This window comes from Excalfactoria chinensis, chromosome 3 (genome assembly GCF_039878825.1).
Source record: "Excalfactoria chinensis isolate bCotChi1 chromosome 3, bCotChi1.hap2, whole genome shotgun sequence".
Lineage (NCBI taxonomy): Eukaryota > Metazoa > Chordata > Aves > Galliformes > Phasianidae > Excalfactoria > Excalfactoria chinensis.
Genome location: NC_092827.1, coordinates 77,981,478 through 78,002,755, shown reverse-complemented (window position 1 = coordinate 78,002,755; position 21,278 = coordinate 77,981,478). Strand labels below are relative to the sequence as shown.

Below are 21,278 nucleotides of genomic sequence, written 5' to 3'. Positions count from 1 at the left end.
AAGAAAACAGAAGCATGCAGAGACTAGAGCCCACATTTTCACATTTTCTTACTGGGAGCTATCTCTATCATTTTTTCCCCTGGTACACAGCTTGCAGTCATCTGGAAATGAAGTTGCTGTAGGTCACTGTAAAGTAGGGTGAGAGATGACGAGTGGAATCCCCATAAAATGTGATGTTCTCAAAATAAAACAATGCTATTAAGGAAATCGGGGTTCCAGATCTGCATTCAGCACCACCACAACCTTGTGGATATGAAGCAAGACTCTTCAGTGCCCATCACATGCACCATTCAAGCCCAGAGCTTCAATGTGTGACTTCACAAAAAAATCAAGACTGAATATGAAAATTCTTAGCCTACAGCTATGTTTTCTTAGGCTCTTTAATTGTAAAACAGAGAGGATAAATGCCTTTCTTATTGGCAGGATTTCTGGAAGATATCACTCAGTGGTATCTGGAAAGCAGCTCTGAAACCCTTCTCAAATGAATACTCCAATTAAACTAGTATTATCTGTAAAGGTTCAGATATTTTATCTCTCTGGGGTGGAATCTGAGTACCTACAATTATGGTCCATTACAGCAAAATATTTAAGTCTTTATTTTACTATTTAGCGAGCATGAAACAAAACCTTTCTCTCATTGAAACTCCCTTCAGCCCTCCTAACCCATCACATCACTTCCCTTGGAAATACTCCCATGTTGCTTGCTTTTGGAAACCATGTGGTGCCAACACATGTCAGATCCTGAGGGTGGTCATTTGGCTACATGTCATTGCTGTCTTATGCTGAACAGCTGGCATAAGGAGATGTGTTTAACTCTAGGGGTCCTCTCTCTGATCCTCGCTAAAGTCAAATTCACTCAGTAACAGAGCAAGCTATTTCCTGCCTTAATGGAATGACAGAGCGCTACTGATGGAAAATGAGCCAATGATGTTTTATCTTTTGCCAGCATCCCCCGACAGCCAGAAACATAAATTGAAATGCTTAAGCCAAGCCATATATGATTCCCCTCTTTGAAAAATAAACAGAAATCCCGAAAAGGTATTATGGAATCTCAATGGCAGAGTCCTGGGGTGTGATCTGAGGTTTGATTTGTATTTTCTTGGGTGATGGCCCATCTGGTCACCTTTCCTTTGGTCCATAAATGCTGCTTTGAAAGGCTCCCATTCCTACAACAGTTTAATTTCTGCTCTGAGCCATTGTGGGATGGGGAGCAAATGGATGTCAGGAAGGTGCTCAACAGTATTTTGTTGAGAGTGAAAAAGGCCCACTTCCAAATGAAACAAACACAAATAATCCTGCCTTTAAAACTGAGGGCGATTACAGAAAACCCCTTTTCTAAAGCTGCAGGCAGCCAAGAGCTCTTCATTTCTCACTCCTGTGCATGGCCAGGAACTTAAACACTCATGCCCTCTCTAAAGATAGCTTGGTCATGCATTTACATTAAGAAATAACTTTCTCAGCAAGAGTTATAGAAAACACAACTGTCCCTGGGAGACATGAGGGGGGGGGGGGGAAACTGTCATTATTTGAGGCTGGATTTCATTAATGTGGCAGACTGATGAATTGCTTTCCTGAACTACAAACTGCACTCTTGGACTAACATCAGCTGTGCTGAGGATACAGCTAGCTACCACCAGCTAACCAAATATTCTAGGAAGAGGAAGCAAAACAGGTCCAAGTCCTTATCCAGTCCCTAAAATGCAATATATAAGGCTCTTTTCATATTCATATTTTGCACATTTGAAGGTTTACAGTCTAAGTGCATCACCCAGGAAAACATGATATCCAGTTATTTGGTTTGCCAATTAAAAAAACAAAACAAAACAAAATCAACAAACAAACAAACAAAAAATACCCAACCAGAACAACTTATTCATGTAGGAAAAAAATCAGCCACACAGAATTAATACATGTAAACCTTCAAGTAGTCCAAGATTTGAAAACCGTTAGAAATAGAGTACCAAAATGACAGCACATGTAAGAAAAAGACAGACACACATAAAAACAACTACCAGCAGAAAAGAATTATATGATAAATTTTGTTTCACTCCCAGTCTCACATAAATGAAAAGAAAAATGAAGCAAATGGAATAAATCAGGAAAAAGCATCCTGGATGTTCTGATTCATCACTGTAATCCAAGCTCTTTCTTTAGACCATATCTAAAAGCACAACTAACAAAATGCTATCACTTAAAAATAAATAAATAAATAGAAGTGAAATGAAATTGAAGTTTGCTAACAAATTATTGTATTGTAGGCCTCCTATGACATATGTGGACAATGTCACCATAGAAAGCTTCTTTAAAGAAAAGAGGTTAGTTGAAATTCAACGTGCATCATATTTATAGCTACGTTAGAGTTGAACAAAGAGAGCAAACCACAAATCATAACCTATGAATAAATGTAATGTAAACAAAAGAACATTCAGGAAAATGATTTTGAAGTAACATAGGTGTCATCGAACCCAGAGGAGAGTTATTATGCCCCTGCTAAATTATGCTGGAAGATGAATATTTCTGATATCCTGTGAAGCTGTTCTGCCCTGAGCAAATGCTCACTTAATGCTCACTTACTTAAGAACAATGGCCTGATTACAGCTGTATTTATCGTTGTCAATCTCCTTCTCATACTCTTAGCTGAGCCATCTCTCCAAAAAAAGTGCTGTTTATCTGAAAATCTCTCCCTGGAAATGCAGGTACAGCCAAACTCATAAAAACAAAGCAGTGCTGTCAGAAGTTTTCCTGCCCAGTGAAGGCTGCATTTATTTGTGCTTCCAAGCAGTCAGCAACACGGGGTAAGAAGGGCAGGAGGAGCACAGGGATGTGCTTTACTTGTGCAATAAACAGGACAGCTATTGCATTTTTAAGAAAAGAGATTTTGTTTGTTGATGAATCAGCAGTAGATGGCAATGACCTGGATAATGGAAATGGCCCCTGACTGTGGGCCTGCAAACTGCCTGCAGTTACCAGCATTATTTATATCATGTAGGTATCAGAGAACTGGGCAAATCTGGAAGCCCTACTTTCCAAATATCATTAGCAGCCATCTATTTTCCTCAAAGGCAGGTCTAGAAGACCCTCTAGCAAGAACCTACTTGGCCCTCTCCTCTCAGTCAGAATACCTGAAGGACAGGACATTTCCTGCAAAGAAACTGTGCCCTGCAGGTGAGTAAAGGGATACAATTTTACTGTCACACACTCTTGGGAGAATTAGGATAAAAAATTAGTAACATTTTAAAAGTCACAGTGACAGAAACAGTTGTGGGAACAAAATCATGCCTAAAGTGCATGGCTTTGTGAACTGGATTAGGATCCTGTGACCCCAAGCCTACTGTGAAAGTACTTGCTAACACAGTGGTCTAAGGTTACAAGTAGAGAATGTCAGACATGTCAGGAATCACCACACTGCTCTCAAGCATAATGTGAGAGGGACACATATGACAAGTAACACTGCAGCACATCTTCTGAGAAAATGATCGCTGAGTATGGAGACCTTGGCCTGCTAAAATTCACCAGAAGATACTTAAGGATCTCAGTGGGATAATGGTGCCATTTACATTTTACCAGTGGTGAGGAATAATTTTTGTTGCCAAGCCAACATATACAACGAACCTTGCAATTAAACAAAAGGATACAGAAAAAGATGTGAAAGCTGAATGTAAAATGATTCTTATGTACTTAATTCACATGAGATGCAAAGATTAAATTTTACTATGAAAAAAGCAAGAATTAAAACATTTTAAACTTAGACTTCTGTGTTTATTGCTGTCATTTCAACTCCTATATTTCTTGCTACATTTCTAGTTAAAATATAGCAATGCCTGATAGTGCTCAGGAGACACACACTGAAGCAGACTACACAGTGACAGGAAGCAACGTGAAACAGGTTTTCTTCCACTACTTCTGAGTCAATTTCACTTGGATTCACTTAAAAAATAGTAAAAAATAAAAAACCCTCGCCATCACTAAATTTAGGACTGAAGTTATAAAGGACCCAAAATAACCATTTGGACATTAGGAATCTCAGAGGTCTAAATAATAATGAAGAGAGCGTGTCTCGTTGGATCTGTTTCTCAGCTGTGTCGTTCCAGTTTTCCACTGATACAACTCCTGTGAAATCCAGTCAACCAAGCTTCACCTGCCTAAAATTGAAGCAACTAAGTGGTAAATCAGAAGCAGTGGTTCAACCTCAGTGTATCTTCTTAACACCTCAAGCAAAAGAGTAAATCATGAGGCTGGAAGCTAAGTAAAAGGTTATCAGTCATTGAATGTTAAGCCATACAAACAACATTACCAGGAATGGTGTTTATTGGTGCTCTTAAAATGTGTTTAAAATTAGAAACTTAAGCCAAAACATAGTCTCATTGCATGGAACTGCTCCAGATTTACAGTAGTGACATGAACATACTCACTCCAGATTTAAAGACTAGTTCCAAAAGTCTCTGAAATCAATGGAAAAACTTTCAGTAGATTCAAAAGGCCTTGGATCAAATCCTACCAGAAATATTTGGCTCAATATCATTGCAAGGTTTCATATGTATATATATATATATAAAATAATTATTATTATTTTTATTCCCCCTCCCTCCTTAATGGCCCTTGTAGAACAAATTTGTTCAATCAAGAAATCGAAGCACAGTGCCATGTCAGGCATAAAAGACTAATCTTTTTTTTTTTTTTTTTTTTTTTTTTTATTTTATTTTATTTCTCTAACTACTAGTCTATATTCTTTTTGTTTCATTATTCTGCCCCAAAAAAATCTAGCATGAAGGGAGCTGATCATTTTGGCTATTAACGATTCATTGTAGAAAATAGATTTTATCCTCTTACAACTGGCTATAGTAGCTTGTGAAGTCCTGCTTTTTGCTGAGTGAGATACATTTCACTAGAGAAATATACTAATATAAAGTATCCATTAAGGCATTATTTTTATGAAAACGTTTTCTGCCTCATAACCACGGCAATAAAGGTGTGAGAAATCAAGCATATGGAAGTAAGTGAAACAATAAGATGTCAGAAACCAAAGATGTTAGGAATTGACTTCTGTCATCAACACTGCACAAATGTTAATTAAAAAAAAGGGGGGGTCTGAGCAGACACTGCACATAAATAACCGAAGGCAAAAACTGATGACAAAATTAGTAACAGGATCAAATTTCAAAATGTAAAGTCTACCATATCACAAAAGTCAGTGACGCTACAAGGTGTTCTACTTGTGCTGCTGGCCAGATTTACAGGATGTTTCAGAGGAAGACACATATTACTAAGCTACCGAATAAGGACATGGAAAGAAAGTTTACCACAGATAACTTGTTGGCTCACATCTGATGCCTAAGCTGTTACAGCCTTATGGCCTCTATCAACCTGCGTGCATATAAGTGGATATTACATGAAGAACTGCCTTTTCTTTAATTTTTCTCCTATACTAATAAACTCAATGTTATTTTGTAGATTAGTTAGAAATAAATTTAAAGCCACTCAACAGAAACAAACTTAACCTTGTTTTCAAATGGTTACTTTTCTGTTTCATTAAAATGCTTCTGTTCAGAAGAGTAAACAGAGACTACAGTTGACTTTTACCCCTGATATAACATATCATGAATACAGACTATTATATGAAATATAGCAGTTAAAGGCTGCCCTTCCTAATAATCTCGAAGAACCACATTATTTCATCTTTATTTGGCACAGTCAAACACAGGCCTCAACAAAAGAAACTGTAGTTACATGCACAATTTTGGAAAATGGTACTTTCCATATTCACTGTTTCAGTCTGGGTAGCCCTGCCAAGATCCAAGCGCAAGTGTGCATACGTGCTGAAAACTAACTTTACGTTGCCTCTTCTCTGGATTTTCAAAACAGAGGTCATAACTGAATTACCTTTGTGCTCCATCAACATTCAAGAGTGTGAAAATCTCTACAAGACCATTATGGTCCACCACAGTTTAAAGCTATCTGTAAGTTGTTTTTGAATTGCACAGGAATTCAAAAAAGGGCACAGTGACATTTTTGTCCTCTTTTTTTCAGAGATCCAAAGATCATTGCCATACATTGCTGTAGGCCTCAGAGCTGGTATGTCAGTCATTTTAAATCAGAAATCTCATTACTCCAGCACTGAATTTTCATTCCAGAACTAAATTCAATGCCTTCAGTTAAATCACTTAAATTAAAAAGTGGAAAATGCTTATGATGTTATCTAGTCTATTCTGATAGAGCAGGTCTCTTAAGACACACGCTATTCCTTCACAAGCCCTGTTTCAAACAGGTCGTGCACTCGGAATAACATTCCTCTTCTTCAGAGGTTTCATCTTTTAAAAAACAAACAAACAAACAAACAAACAGATCTCTACAAAAGGAAATCTTCCCTTTCTGTGCAAGAAGAAGGAACTTACTGCTGCCATGGAATTGATGCGGTCTATGTAGTAGTCTGGCCAGCTGGTAGCAAGTTTATTAGGATCTTCTTGTTCCTGAAACAAAAAGTTAAATAAGTTTACACATGAAGTCTTTGCAGGATAAAGTGCCCCTGTAGAACTTCCTGGGATTCTTCAATGTGTTGGTCTTTACTGGACTTTACACTCTCGTATGAGCACCACAAGCCTACAGGCATTATTACAGACATTTCTGGCAGTTCAACACTAGCACAGTCACCATGGTGCATCAGAGAAAAAAGAATCCTTCAGCTAAGGCTACTACACAAAGAATTACAAAGCTTGACAGAGACTCGGTTATCAGCAATATCTAAGTGGCAAAGCCTCAGCCCCTTAAACATACTGACAATATTTCCAAACAGAAGAACTGCACATTTTTAGATATCAGGTTTATATTCTGTAGTTATACACTGACAGATTTTTGAACTTATTCTGCCTCACTGTTGCTGGAGTGATGGGGCAATTCACCAAGAAAAGTCTTTAACATCTTCCATGGAGAAAAAATAAAAAGAGTCAAGAAATCTGAAAAGAAACCAAAAGGTATTTTGACTTGATACATCACAACAGTTATTCTATATCTCGAAACACCAGAAGGAACAGAACAGCATCACCTTAGTTACAGTAGCAGAAATATTTATCTTTACATCTCTACCTCTCAGAAGGATTCTTCACTAAACTAAGCTCAATCAAGCTAAGCTTCTAACAGAAGGTTTGCTCGCTATCCAGAATCACATTTTCTGATTCCTTGGCTGTTCAGTGTAAGAGAAATTTTACTCTAATAGATACATTTATTTCTAGAAAGGTGTAACAGTCATCAATAAAATGAGAGGATTGGTTTCTAGGATCCTAACTGTCCATTATAAGGAATAAGTAACTTGTAGTGAGACTCCTAGTATATGATAAGAGACTGGACTGCTTGACCTATCCTAAGAATTTCCAAAGATGGCTGAAAACTGTATGGATGTCACCAATACTGTCTTTGTATGAATGCTTACTCACACGAGAAAATTTATTCTGTGGAAGACATATGGAACAGTAATAATTGTGCAGTTTCATCAGGGTTCCTCAGCTTTTCAGAACCGTTTGGTTTAGAGACAAAAAATGATTCTACATAATCCCTGCTAAAACATGTTGAGAAAACACCATTCTATCTGACAAGTTTGTATCAGGCTACCTAACAACACACGCAGCAACAATTCCAACCAAATCAAAATCTTTGTATTTGGAACTAAAAGCAAAATCAAGGCTGACACCTCAATATTTTCTTACCTTCTCCTCACTCTCATGGAGCTCCAACATGTGGACCAAAAGAGTATCCCCATTTAAGATGACGATCAAACAGCTTTTTCTACATCTAGCAAAGAACTGCAGTACAGATACATTGTAGAAAGAATGTAACTCTTTCTTAAGATCACTGCTGCATGAGATATATGGAAGACAATCAAAGTGGCAATGGATACCAATTACAGCAACAGTTGCTACATTTCCACTGCTTCACAGTAATAAATTGCACTATTAAGAACAGGATGACCTTCCTCAAATGAAACAAGAATTTTTGCTGCTTTTCCTTTCTTCCCATTCCCAACCATAGTCAACAGCAGCCCAAATGGATCCAAATCCATTCCAAATGACACATCACAGAAATACGCAAGTCCCTCATAGTAGCCAGTTAGTGTTGCCATATCACACAGTACTGAAACATTACCTTTCAGTGCCTGATTTCCCTTCACAATACGCAGTTGCAGAAATAACTCTGACAACTATTAAGCACTAAGACCATTAGCTCTTATAGAAAAGTCAAAATATAACTTTGCTAATGGAAAAGAATAATAATAAAATATGCAATAGATTAATACATTGTTATTTTTAGAAGATAATCTTATAATCTCCAAAGAGAATAACAGAGATAGGAAACTAAACCAGATGTAGTGCAGTAAATGTCATTCTGCAGAGAACCAGCATAAGCCATCATATTCTTTCTCTATATAGAATTGTAGATGTATAAATAACAGCTATAACTGTATAACTGCAGAGTACAAGTGACAAGAAGATTTTCAGAACAGGAAATGTGTATATATCCTCTCCCCCTTCTGCCTCCATTCCTCTAAGTAAAGAAAAAAGCACAGACAAATCAAGGACTGTTTGAATCCACTATTTTTATACAAAACTAAGCTATAATACTTTTTCTCACTAAAGTTTCTTAGAAAGAAAAAAATCTATGTATAACATATATAAAAGCTAGAATGCCACATCTAATCTCTCTCGTTACCTAGCTTAGACATGCAACCTGAAGAGTATCAGGAGAAAGATACAAAAAACAATAATTCAGAATTCTGAAAAATTCTCTGCAAGCACCCAAACCAAACTTCACAATCAGAACCACCATAAGCAAAAGACCAAAGATACTAAACAGAAAAGAATCTATCTAATGTTAGTGCCCCTCCTCCCTCACACACACTCTCTGTTCAGAATACAATTTCATGTCTGTCAGCAGTCATTGCTTCACCAGAAGAAAAGTGATTATGCCCTTAAAACTGTCACTCTATTTCTGTTATGAAGCACCAGAAAGTCACCTAAATTCTGGCTGAACTTGTAAAACTTAATCAAGACCCCTTAAGTCTGAATCATGCCTAATTCATGTTCAATTGTCAAAAATCGCACAATTTTATTTATAGCAGTCACCTGGGTGATGTTTTCACAAAAGACATCAGTTCACACCTGGAGCATCAGAGCCACTGAAAGAAACATCTCGCTGCCCAAATTAGGATGAATGCTGCCCATGGTAAGAAACTGTTGTGTCACGTTTTCTTTCAGAGAAGGGAAGATAAACAAAAGTACAAAGCAATTCTTGTTTTTATTTTTGTGTTTGCTTAGTGTTTATTGATTTGAAGGCAAAAAAAGGGAAAAGCGTATTTGTGTATGGGGGTGCTGTGGAGGATTTTCTGCTGTCTGCTGTTGGGTAGGGTTTCTCCCCCTTAACGTCTTCAGGATTTTGATCCTCAAACAAACCTCAGAGGAGATTGTAAGGCACCTTGATGATGATGATGGCAAAACCCTGTTCCTTGCTCCAAGACACTCAGAAAAAGAAGAAAAAGAAAAGAGGTCCCAACATACAAAGCTGCATAGGCATCAAGAGCTGGAAACAATAACCCATCTGTGTAAGGGAAAACATCAGCTGAAGGAATCTATTAAAGAAAAGCTTCTTTTAGCTCCTTGAATAATGTAAATATTGCATTAAAAAACAGACGTCAGCTTGTGGACTTTATAAGAGGCCATATCATTCTTCACTGGAGTAACAACTATGTAACTGCTGTGAAAACAGGATCCTGATACCATACGAGCCTGCAATATAGCCAAGGTATTATATAGGCTTTGACACTAATTTGGACAGGCTCCACTGCTTGGTGGAAAGTGGAACTTATGACTTCATCCAAAATAGGATTTAATGGAGTAGGGCAAGCATTTGGACCATGTGAACCAATCAAAATGAAACAGAATACAACAAAGTATTGTCTGCACATCTAAGCTGATTCTAAAAATCTTATTAAGAATCCTGGGAGACTGGATCCATCGGACAAGCTGTTCTATAGTGAGAAGAGACTTTTAGTGGCTGCTATGTCAGCAGAATAAACAGTTGCGATACAAAGACTGCAATCATAATAGACATAATTAAGAAGTACCAAACACTAGAGTTTACTGAAGCAATGTGGAAATGCCAAATACCTACATATGCAGTGGAAACAGAAGCTTGCACATACATGATGGGTGCTTCTTTCAAAATGATTTGAGTCCTTACATAAGGAATACAGGGAAAGTCTGGATGAGAACCGTCTATGCTGAAGCTCCTTAGGGGCAAGCACTGGGTTTCAGTTTCCAGTAAAGATGTATTGGTATTTCATGCTGCACCAAGTGGACTCCTGACACTGTCATACAGTTCTCAAGAGCATTTCCTGAAAATCTGACCATTTGCAAGCCATAAATCCATAAGATTAGCAGCATTACAAACCTTCCTTCCTGTAGATGCAGAATGAAGAAGACATACAGTGAAATGATAGTTGAAACTCCACCAGAAAATCACCCCAGAGCTAGGAACAGGCACTAATTTGACACCGAGTCCAGGTTTCTCTTGTTTCCAGAATATCAAGTTTTTATGCAATGTTGACTGACCCCAGATCCCTGGGACCAGTTGCTGCTTGGCATCTCTGGGTGTCCAAACATTATATAGAATTTGTTTCTACCTGCACACATTGTTGTGATAAATTGCATTGGCTGACAACTCATTAAGCTTTCCAGCATACAACTGAAATAATATTTTTTCCTGGAACAGATGCATCAAGAAAAACACCACATGTTATGGATGTCACCTGATGACTGTAGGTACTATATGGATGATATCCATTCACTGGAAACATGACTTTCTCCTCAAAACTGTCTTTTCAGAACTGCAGGTAGCTGACCTCACTGCTTCGCCCTGTTCAGAACAGAATGGGAAAAAGCCATGTACCTGATGCTCTTCAAATGGTTTAAAATGTTTTGTTGGCAAGGAACCAAGATACTACTCATTTTGTTCTTCTACATCAATGAAAACAGTGTGCAAACGTAGATGAAGGATGTGAAATGAGGCTACTTTAATATAAATTCCTGTTCCAGCTTGTTCATTGTATGATGTCCAGACAATGTCTAATTTATACTTGGGTCACAAAGAATTGAATTTGCCTGCAGAATCCACATTAAGGTTAACGCTATTCTTACTCTCAGCACGCATCATCCTGGTACCTCACAGAATTGTAAATTGGGTTATTTTATGCAGTGAAAAGAATAGGGTAGACTGGAATGGTACAGAACAGAACAGAATAGCTGGAAGGGACCTACAAAGATCATCAGGCCCAAAGGATCAGCATCATCAAATTCAATTCAGAAAACATAAGTTATGGGTCTCAGGTTAGTATAACAACTAAATTAACAACTTTCAAGAAGAAGTGAAATGATGATACCTGACAAAATGCGTAAGTCCCTGTAGCTAGGCTTTGTTCTTTTCTTTTTGTTTGTTTTGTTGTGGTTGTTGTTTTGTTTTTTACATTCTATTAAAAAAACAATGGGAATTGGGATTGTGAAGAAATTCTTTTGAAGAAGAAAAAAAAAAAAAAAAGAAGAAGAAGAAAATCCATCTCTTCACTGAAACTTTAAATTTTAATGCTATTCCCATCACTTGAGATAAAAGCTGAGGAGTAATTCTTTACTTTAGGATGAAGCCATTTCATACTTTACAGAACAACAGATTATCTGGTAGAACGTTCTTCTGAGTTGTCCATTACTTAAATTCACATTCATGTTGTTTCTGTTTCAAAGTGAAGAACATGAACCTTGCTCTCCGCATTCATTTTCTGGTCGCTACAAACACTGGGTTTTTGATTGTTTGGGGGATAGAGAATGACTATCACTTGTATTTCATTTCCCAAAAGTGCAACTCCATTCCCTTCAGATGCTTTTTGAAATGACTCAACATATTGCAACATCTGCTATTAATGCTGAATACAATACAATTCAGTAACACCTTGCACTCCACACTGTCAAAGGTCCTGACAGAACTTCATGCATTAGGTTTTTCAGCCTCCCTTTCATTGAGATCAGCAGAAATGGGGAAAATGGGATGCAGACAATTACAGAGTTCGCAGTCACACAGGAAATCTGTAGCACAGCCAAGAATCAATCGACACTCAAGTCGTACATCCTGCACTCTCATCCAAATCACCATTCTCCCTTTTTTCCATGACTGACTTACTGCCTTTTCTTGAAGCTCTCTTTAAGGAGAGGTACAGCTTTCAAAGAAACATTTACCTGTTCATTAACACACTGTTCATCCATTAACATCTGTCTCAGTTCAGAGCAGCCAAAGTTCCATAAATAAGAAGCACTTTCATTAAAAGACACAAAACGTGTTTGATCTGCTGTGAGAGGAAATACTAATTCAGAAGTGGAGCTAAAATACATCCAAGGTTTTCAGACAGTTTACGCCTCCAAAAAGCCAGTCATGTCCCAAGAGATGGTAATTTTGAAACAGGGCAGACTGTAGGACTGAGCCATTCAATAGACAGATGTGGTCACTGCTCCATTTCTCAGACGCCATGGCTAGCATTTACACAAATATTCTCAGGCTCTGGGGGAGGGAGCTGTACCCAAGCACTTTAAGCACAATTTATCCAGAGTGAGAAAAACAAACATTACTTCTCTCCCTGGAATTAAGCTATTGATGTGTGGATAATAATCCCTCTGCCCCAAAAGCAGTCCACTGTATAACTTATTCAACGGGAATGCTCAATAATTACTAGCTGGAGCAAGCAACCGAGTATTCTAATTGCCTCTTATAGCTCAGGCATAGTCATATATGCTTACAGTTCATTGGATTATGACACTGGAATATTCTGCCTAACAAACTGTAGGGTGTTTTTTTTTTTCCTGTTTTTAATTTATTTTCGTTATTTAGACTGATCTTTGCCCTGCTGCCAACAACTTGACTGGCCTGATAATGACCTCTGGTGCTGGTTACTGAGTACTCATTTCAAAAGAAGGAATCAAAGGCTTCATATTATTATTTATATTACAAAATGCCTTTTGCTGCCAAACAATTGTGGAAATTCACTGCCACAAGATACAACAGAATATAAAAGCATAAAAGTGAAAAAGGGATGTAGTTTTTGAACAACAAAGATTCCTTCTTAGGAATCTTTCCTAATACTGAAAGAAGCTTCAACATATCATACATTCACTAATCTTTAAAAATTACAACAGATTATCAATCACTTATGAAAAATGGTTTGCCCTACCACAGGCTGAAAACTTTATCTAATAAAGTTAAATCTCTGTTTTGAATTGCTTATGCCATTCATCACCCTTTTTGCTTCCCTGTCACAAATGCAGTAGCTCTACAATATGTACGCTGTAGACAAACAATGTGCCATTTCCAGCCTTACCTACCACTCAGAACAACCACTTCAAATTAATTACTTCTAATTGGTACAAGTCTAATAGACATGAAAATCATGCTTTTATTTTTTTATATATTATATATAATATATTACATTATTATTTTAGGTTGCTAATCCAATGACTGAGTATATTATTCAGTTACTTGGTCTCTCTTTCTCCTTTTCATAAACTTGGGTAAAACTACATATTCACTTTCTCCCAGACTTAATTTTTCCTCAACCATTGTATTTGTAAAATCTCTGGGATAACGTATCTTTCAGCGGGTGACTGAAGATTATGTACTTTTCATCTTGAGTCAGGTGCAAAGCTGAAACTGTCATATGTGACTGCAATGGAAATGTGGCTTTCAGTAGATACTGGCAACAGTTAATTGCTGTGTCTGTTCACAAACCTGTCACTGAAATGACAGGACATTCAGGAACCCTCCTTCCTCAGTACTTGCTGGCTTTTGAAAGGCTGGTGGACATCTGGTGAAATGTAGAATGCAGAGAAAAAGTACCAATGCTTGTGATTGCTCCTCCCCAGGTTTAAGACCTCTACATTTGTCCTTGTTGAACCTTATAAGGATTGTCCCTGCAGGACTGACTCATACTTGGGATTGTAGAGACCCAGAACTTTCAGAAACAGCACAAAGACTGAATTGAATCTAGGGGTAGCAGCTAAAACACAGTTGGCATTAGATGTGCTTCCCATACAGCATAATCAGATTACTAACTACAGTTTCATTTTTAAGTACAGTGAATTGTATCATCTTAGCAGAATAACAGCTGGATAAATGTTATGAGTACTTACTTATTTATTTATTTAGTCTTACAACTGGTTTTGTTGCTGCTTTTGTTTATCCATGGTAGGGTCAAATCTGCTCCAACTGATATTTCCCTGTTCCCACAGAGTGCAAACGTAACGCAAAGCACTGCACTAGGTATTCTGATGACCATGTACTACCGTATAAACACAGGAGTATTGTTAGTCAGATTTCTGAGTACTAACTTCAGCTAGAGAACTAGCAGTCCACATTAAAAAAATAAAAATAAAAATGCAGAAACTGAAAGACGCACACTCAAATATTATATGCTCAGAATATCTATAGCGAATAAATAACATAAAATCTCTACGGCTTTTATGTCTTCAGTACTCTGAACCAAAGAATGGCAAAGGCATTTTCTTAGCACCAACTAACTTCTACTGTCACAGAGAGAGGCAGAAGGAGGAGGAAGAAACTAAAAATATTCCATGCTGTTCCCATGGGGGAGTGGGGGTGGGGTGGGAAAGAGAAGACTTTCTGATTATACATAAATAAATATATAATTTCAAGGCACTGACCCCAAATAGCCTCTCATACTAGGATAAATAAATGAGTCTGCAACTGTTAGCACTGCAACATGGAAAGAACGAACCAAGTGAAAACTGGTTGAAAAAACTGTCTCTCCTCTCTCCTGCTACATTGTGGCCTTGCAGATATCATGACTCTAAACAGTAATGAAGGTATACCAGCTGAATTGTATAATCATTTTTCCCTCAACACCAAATTCATCCTTTAATCTGCTAGTAGAGTAAATCTGGGCTAAAACCATATGCTTAACAGAAGTGTCTGACATCATTATGCCTACTGTACTGTTTCTCAAAGTGACCTCTTAGGGTACTTATAGATGGGAAAATAACAATGGAGGGAAAAATCAAAATATAATTACAGAAACTTAATGGCAAACATAAGAAAAAGGTCAAATTTTGTCCTCGGATATCTCTGCATTAAATGATGTAGAAGGAAATGTGTACTGTTTTAAGCTTTATTTTAACACTGTAACAACCTTGTTGTCCAAATCTGAAACTGTTTCAGCCCACAACACACATTAAAAAGAGCTATCAATCAATCTGCTCTTTCAGACTGAAAAGCTTTAAGTACATTACCAAACACAAAATATTTGCAGTTCCTGTATTAGTGACATTGACTGCATTGTCTCAATTCCTGTTATGTTTTGTGTTTGTCATAGGGCAGAGTTTCTGAATTTCTTGTTCTAAAGACTACTTGCATTTATAACAAAGTAATTTTTGAAGTCTTGAGAATATCTTCCATACCTACACTAAAAATACCAGAATCACCCGATGTTGGTATCAAACTAACAAATCATCCCAAACATCTGAGCATGAAGTCATTCTGTTGAAGAGGAAAAGGAACAGATGCTGGTGGGAAAAAGACAAGTTAACTCCACAATTGCTGGCATTTTCCAGACATCCAGCTGAAAGAATGCCATGGTTTGCAAAGGACAACATCCTCCCACTGTGAGTTACCAGTGTTATGAAAGTTCTTCTAAGCCACAGGCTAACTGAAAGCAGTCTCCCAATTTAAGCAAGTAAGGCAGTCATTCAGACCCAAAGCAACTGTGGATCCCAGGCAATAAGAATAGGCCAAATAACTTCTGCTAAAACGTATGTGTCTCATCACAGTAAGACAGGAGACAGTAGGTTGCACAGAGACTTACTGTTGGCATACAGCTGCATTCTTAGTTTAGTTTATGGTCAGTTCACAAAATCATGGAACAATTTAGGATGGAAGGGGCCTCAGGCAAAAGGGACTGGCACAAAGTAGGGCTAATTTTAAAGCTAGATCAAGTTATCTGGGTCTTTGTCAAGGGTTTAATATCAAGTTAAATCAAAATATTGACTGAAAAGCTGAATGCTTACCATAAACTTCTGAAGTATCAGAAGGAACAGAAGCAGTTATCTGATGCATGGAAAACTTGAGATTAATTCCAACTGTCAAGTTCCAGTGTACATATCAGGCTTTGCCCTGCACGCATAAGATACCCTCATCATTTTGCTAGCAATGCACTTTCACTTGGCTCTCCAAGTCCTATACAACCTCTTCAGTCTCCTGCTGTGTATCAGTTGCTCCTGTTTTTAGCCTGTCATGTGTGATGTGTTATTCTGTTTTCCAGAGGAAGAGAGAGTTGGAGCACCCCTCTCCCACAGACATTTCATGCAAAAATGTGAGAAAAACCCTCAAGAAGTCACATCCAAGCTTTGTCAAACAGATTCCTTACAATTGGGTTCTCAAATACTGTAGAAAATCATCTTGTGTGTTCATTGTCTGCTACTCCCAAATACAGCGTGTGGAATAAAATCTCAAAAGAAGGGAATTTATAAGGGACACATTAAATGCTCCTTACAGCTATAAATCCATAACCATAACAGTTTAATATTCCAAATCAATAACAGACACAAGAAGTATTTCAAAGAGGAAAAAATAATGCAAGAAGATAGAATTGAAAACAATACAACTTCAAACCACCCACTTCATTTAGTATGAGACAACCACGTGCTTGGCACTCTTTATACAGAAAGGACGAACCCCAGAAGGGCTTTCATAGCTTGGATCAGACAATACAAAATCAAAAATTCATACTCAGACAACACAATGGTGTGATCTTCATCTGGTATATCACATCACTAAATGAGACCAGATGAAGATCTATTTTCTCTCTTCTTTAGGGAACATCTGTCTGAACATTTCTCTGAACATTTCCATGTTTTATAAAGAATTTGCATTTCTTCAAATTCTCTTTCCTTTAGCAAGAATTGAAGAGCTCCTTCCTATCTTAACAGTACAGATGCAATGCCGTCTCCTGACTTAGAGCCTCCATAAAATTTAAATGCATAGAAAATACCTCAGGGTTCTGGAAGAAAAGTCCAAGCAGCTCACATCTAGCTGAGAAATAACTGCTCCCCCATCTTAGCGAAGTTGAAGCTATACTTTACAGTATAAAAACAAAGAGCACAGCAACCCAAGAACAAGCAGTAGATTGAGGACCTTGTGTTCAATTGAACTCTAGCTTTTATATCTGCATCTTTCTTTTTCTTCATCTCGACTAGACTAAGTTAATTGTATCAGAAGCTGCAAAAGGAGCTTAGATTCCTCCAGAAGGTTTTGTATTACAGATGTGTGTATGTGGTACAAGAACTGATATTATATACACAAGTTCATTTTTATATTTTTAATTTTTACAGGTAGATGTATCCAATTTTCAGGGTGAAATATATTCTCTGGAATCTGGAATTGTAGTTAGCTTTCAATTAGTGTTACAGGCTAACGTGTTGAACATGGGGTTTTGCTTAGTGCTCTGCAACCGTGCCTGGACATAGAGTACAGAAAAGAAGTATCATGCATTATATCAAGCTGCACAATATCAAGCTATATTCTTTATATGGTGATGTTTTGCTGACAGTGCAAACCACCAGGGTAAAGCTCAGAAAAATGTCAAAGAAAAATCTCTGACATGTATACATTATCCTACTTAATGTTAAGACAGTCAGCATGGGAACAAATTGGAAGTTTGTGAAATGGAACTGCAAGCATTTCAAAAAGCCTTCAGAGGAAATGTTAGAAGTTTGACTAAAGGGCATTTTGGAGCCTAATGTACAGTTAGATGAAGGCCGCGCATCAGGAAAGGGGAACTGAATATCAGGTGTTGCAACAATATCTGCTGCTTCTTGGTGGAAGAATTAACTGTTTTGCAGAAGGACATTTGGGACACTCCTTGTCTAGAAAACAGCCTGACTGACTGTGTTGAGGTAATGGCACAAATGTACCTTCCACTCCATCTTTCCCACCCTGTGCATTAAGCTCTCTTGTGCACAGACATACCACAAAATCCACTCCTACAAGAATATCAAACTTATCCATCTTCTAAGGTAGTGTAAAAGAATGAATACTCAATAAACAAAAAATATTTGAGATTGTTTCTTGGAAAGAAAAAAAAAAAGGGTGGGGGGGAGGAAGAAATATATGATGTACAGCTGAGGTATGTATATATAGTACAGTAAAGAGGCATGAGAAAATGACATGGCCAGAATGCTGCTATAATGTTTCCTTAGATTCACTATTATTTTTTTTTCAGATAGAGAAAAATGCATTTATATATAAACACAATAATAACAAATTCTCTGAAATCATAGAGCAATTTAGATCAAAGAGTTTAAGAACAAGTTCCTGACTTCTCACATTCAGTTTGCTATCTTTCTTATTCATCAGCTAGAACAAAAGTGTGATTGACAAATAATAATAATAAAAAAAAGAATAACTGCAGGTCATGAATTCATTAAGAAATCTTTTCTGCATATTAGCTGGTATAGCAGATATATCAGATAAATTTTCATTGGAATTATTTTAAGGCTATTTGGCTGTTCTAGTGATGCCTATCCCTGTACCTGTTTCTTATAAAACAAAAAGTCTAGCCAACACAAGGACTATACGTGTGTGCTCTTTTTAAGATGCTATAAATATGACTTTCCAGAAAGCTGCAGCATGTTACTTATTGCTTCACTACTTGAGTTTGAGTCATGTCATTTCAGTAGTTGTTGGAGAGGGTCAGCAGATGACCAGGAAGATAATCAGAAGACTAGAACACTTCTCTCATGAAGGATGGCTGAGGGAATTTGGCTTGCACAGCCTGGAGACCTCACTGTGGCCTTCCAGTACTTAAAGGGAGTTTTTTAAACAGTAGGGAGACAAACTTTTTACACAGCCTGATAGTGACAGGAATGGCTTCAAGCTAAAAGAGATTCAGATTAGACATCAGGAGACAATTCTTTACTCAGAGGGTGATGAAGTACTGGCACAGGCTGCCCAGAGAAACTGTGGATGTCCCATTCCTGAAGGCATTCAAAGTCAGGCAGGATGGGGCTCTGGGCAGCTTGATCCAGAGGTTTGCAGCCCTGCCCACCACAGAGGTTGGAAATGGATGAACTTTAAGGTCCCTTCCGCCCCAAGCCATTCTTTTATTCTATGAGTAGGTACTGCACAATTAAATGAATGCAACTAATCTACAGCAGAAAAGTTAAATAAATAAATAGGAAAGCGGAACACAGTTAATAGGACTGAACTCTTAGGTGGCTCGTTTGTTTGGAGAGATGTACGACAGAGCTATTTCCAGTTTGACTGTACTTTAGAAAGAGATTTGCTACTAATTTTTCCTCAAATAAACAGCAACAAAAAATATACCAAAAACCACAACTTGTTTAACTGTGTAAGCATGTTGATTTGAGTAGAATGTCAGGGTGCCACAATAAGGACTGATTAATGATTTTAATGATGCGAATGAGGACAACTCGCTATCTCTCCCTTAAACACTTCATAGATTCAAGGCAAGGTAGAGGGACAGCTGAGACTGAGAACAGGTTAACACTTTCCAATAGTCAGCCTTTCTTCCTTGCAAATAGTAGCTCAACAAATGAGATAAAGCAGTCACTGTAGTTGCCAACTGAAGCCACTTCTTTAAGTTCAAATCATAAGGAATACGGTTTTAATACTTGAGGTTTGAACTGCAGATCTAGAATGGCCAAATGTACAGTTACAACTGTACAGTTATAAAGTCAATAGATAAACAGAGGCTACGAAATAGAAAGAGGATCAATGATAAATGCTCACCGATGTTGAGGCCCACTGTAAATTCCACACAGGAGTGAACTCCAGAAAGAGATCCTGACTTAATGGTCAGTCCTTAAATGAGATCTAGGAGAGGTGGAGTCAAGCTCCACCGCTTCTGGGAGCACAGCTGAATTACCTTCACCTGTGCTCCTGCAGCTGACTCATCACTTGCCTCAGATGGTTAATCAGAGATTCAGTCTGTGACCAAGTTTCCCAAGCACCAAAGGAAATATGGCTGTATGGTACAATGTGAACACTACTCTGTAGCTATCACCCACAACCACAAAATTTCCATCCAGAATTGAGACTCCCATGAGTATCAGGGAACTCTGATAGGCAAGCTGCATCCCCAGCATACAAGTAAATGCACAGACATGCATCTCTCTGCATTTCTTTAGAAAGATTTAATATCAGAAACAGAAGAAATAAGACTTCTGATACAATAGGGAAGTCCTTCCAGGAACAAGTGCCATGAAAGACTATAACTGAAGTTTAACTGCCAAGATAGAAGTACAACGTATCTGCAATGAGAAGTGCTCTTCATTCCTGCAGGTGATTTTACTTAATACAGACACTAATATTGCACTTTTGGAGCACTTCTGGAGCAGATCAAGAAGCTCTGACCTTCCATTATTTTTAGACTTGAAAAGACATCTGAGATAAATGAATGTGAAAAATTCCCTAAACTTGTACTTTTTGATGTTCTAGCACATGGTGTTTGCTCTTGCCCCCTTACAAATCTTTTCTTCAGAGTGGACACAGAGCCCTCGCTTCCCAGAAAGCAGAGAACTTGGCATCAACAAGACAAAGCTCTTTGGATGGCTAACAGAGCTCTGTCTATTGAGGTATCAGGCTCCTTGTGGCCAAAATTAGATTACAAATTCTTCAGGGAAAAGACAGCTTTCCTCTTCAGGGAAGCCTGCAGCACACTTTTCTGTCACTGTAGAAAAGTAATGATAGGTGGATTAGGTAGTAGGCTGGAGAGATGTGTCAGCAGGGATCATCTGACTGACTGTGAGGGGAAACAATGAATAACATTGGACAGTTAAGGTTTCAAGTAATTGAAAGTATCTGCAATGTAATGAATAGACATCTGGCAACAGTATACTGTTCCAGTTAGCACATCATTTTGGATAGCTGGAGCTCAGCTAACTGAGGTTTCACTATAAATGCATTATAAAGATTTTCCAGTATGCAGCTCCTTTAACTATGGAGGTCTTCAGGATTCTTATATCAAATCCACTACTTTAAGGGGAAAAAAAATGGGGGGGGAGGGGGGAAGTGTAATGTACTGAATCCAACCAACATATTAAATACATTAAATACATTAAAGCCTGAATCTTCTTGCCAAGGCTGACTGGTCCTAGAGGTGGAATGTGTGGTTCTTTAAGACAGCTACAAATAGATCCTCTCCCATCAGAGCTGAAAAAGCCAGCTGA

The 21,278-nt window shown here is 37.8% G+C and overlaps 1 protein-coding gene across 9 annotated transcripts in view; it reads right to left on the bottom strand.

Moving 5' to 3' along the window:
* DAAM2 (dishevelled associated activator of morphogenesis 2) overlaps nucleotides 1-21,278 on the bottom strand; it is a 197,640-nt gene that overhangs the window by 67,039 nt on the left and 109,323 nt on the right. For all 9 annotated transcript variants that reach the window (XM_072333778.1, XM_072333775.1, XM_072333774.1 and 6 more), the window contains one exon: nucleotides 6,393-6,467. In XM_072333778.1, coding sequence (XP_072189879.1) covers nucleotides 6,393-6,467 — 75 coding nt within the window. The remainder of the gene's footprint in view (nucleotides 1-6,392; nucleotides 6,468-21,278) is intronic.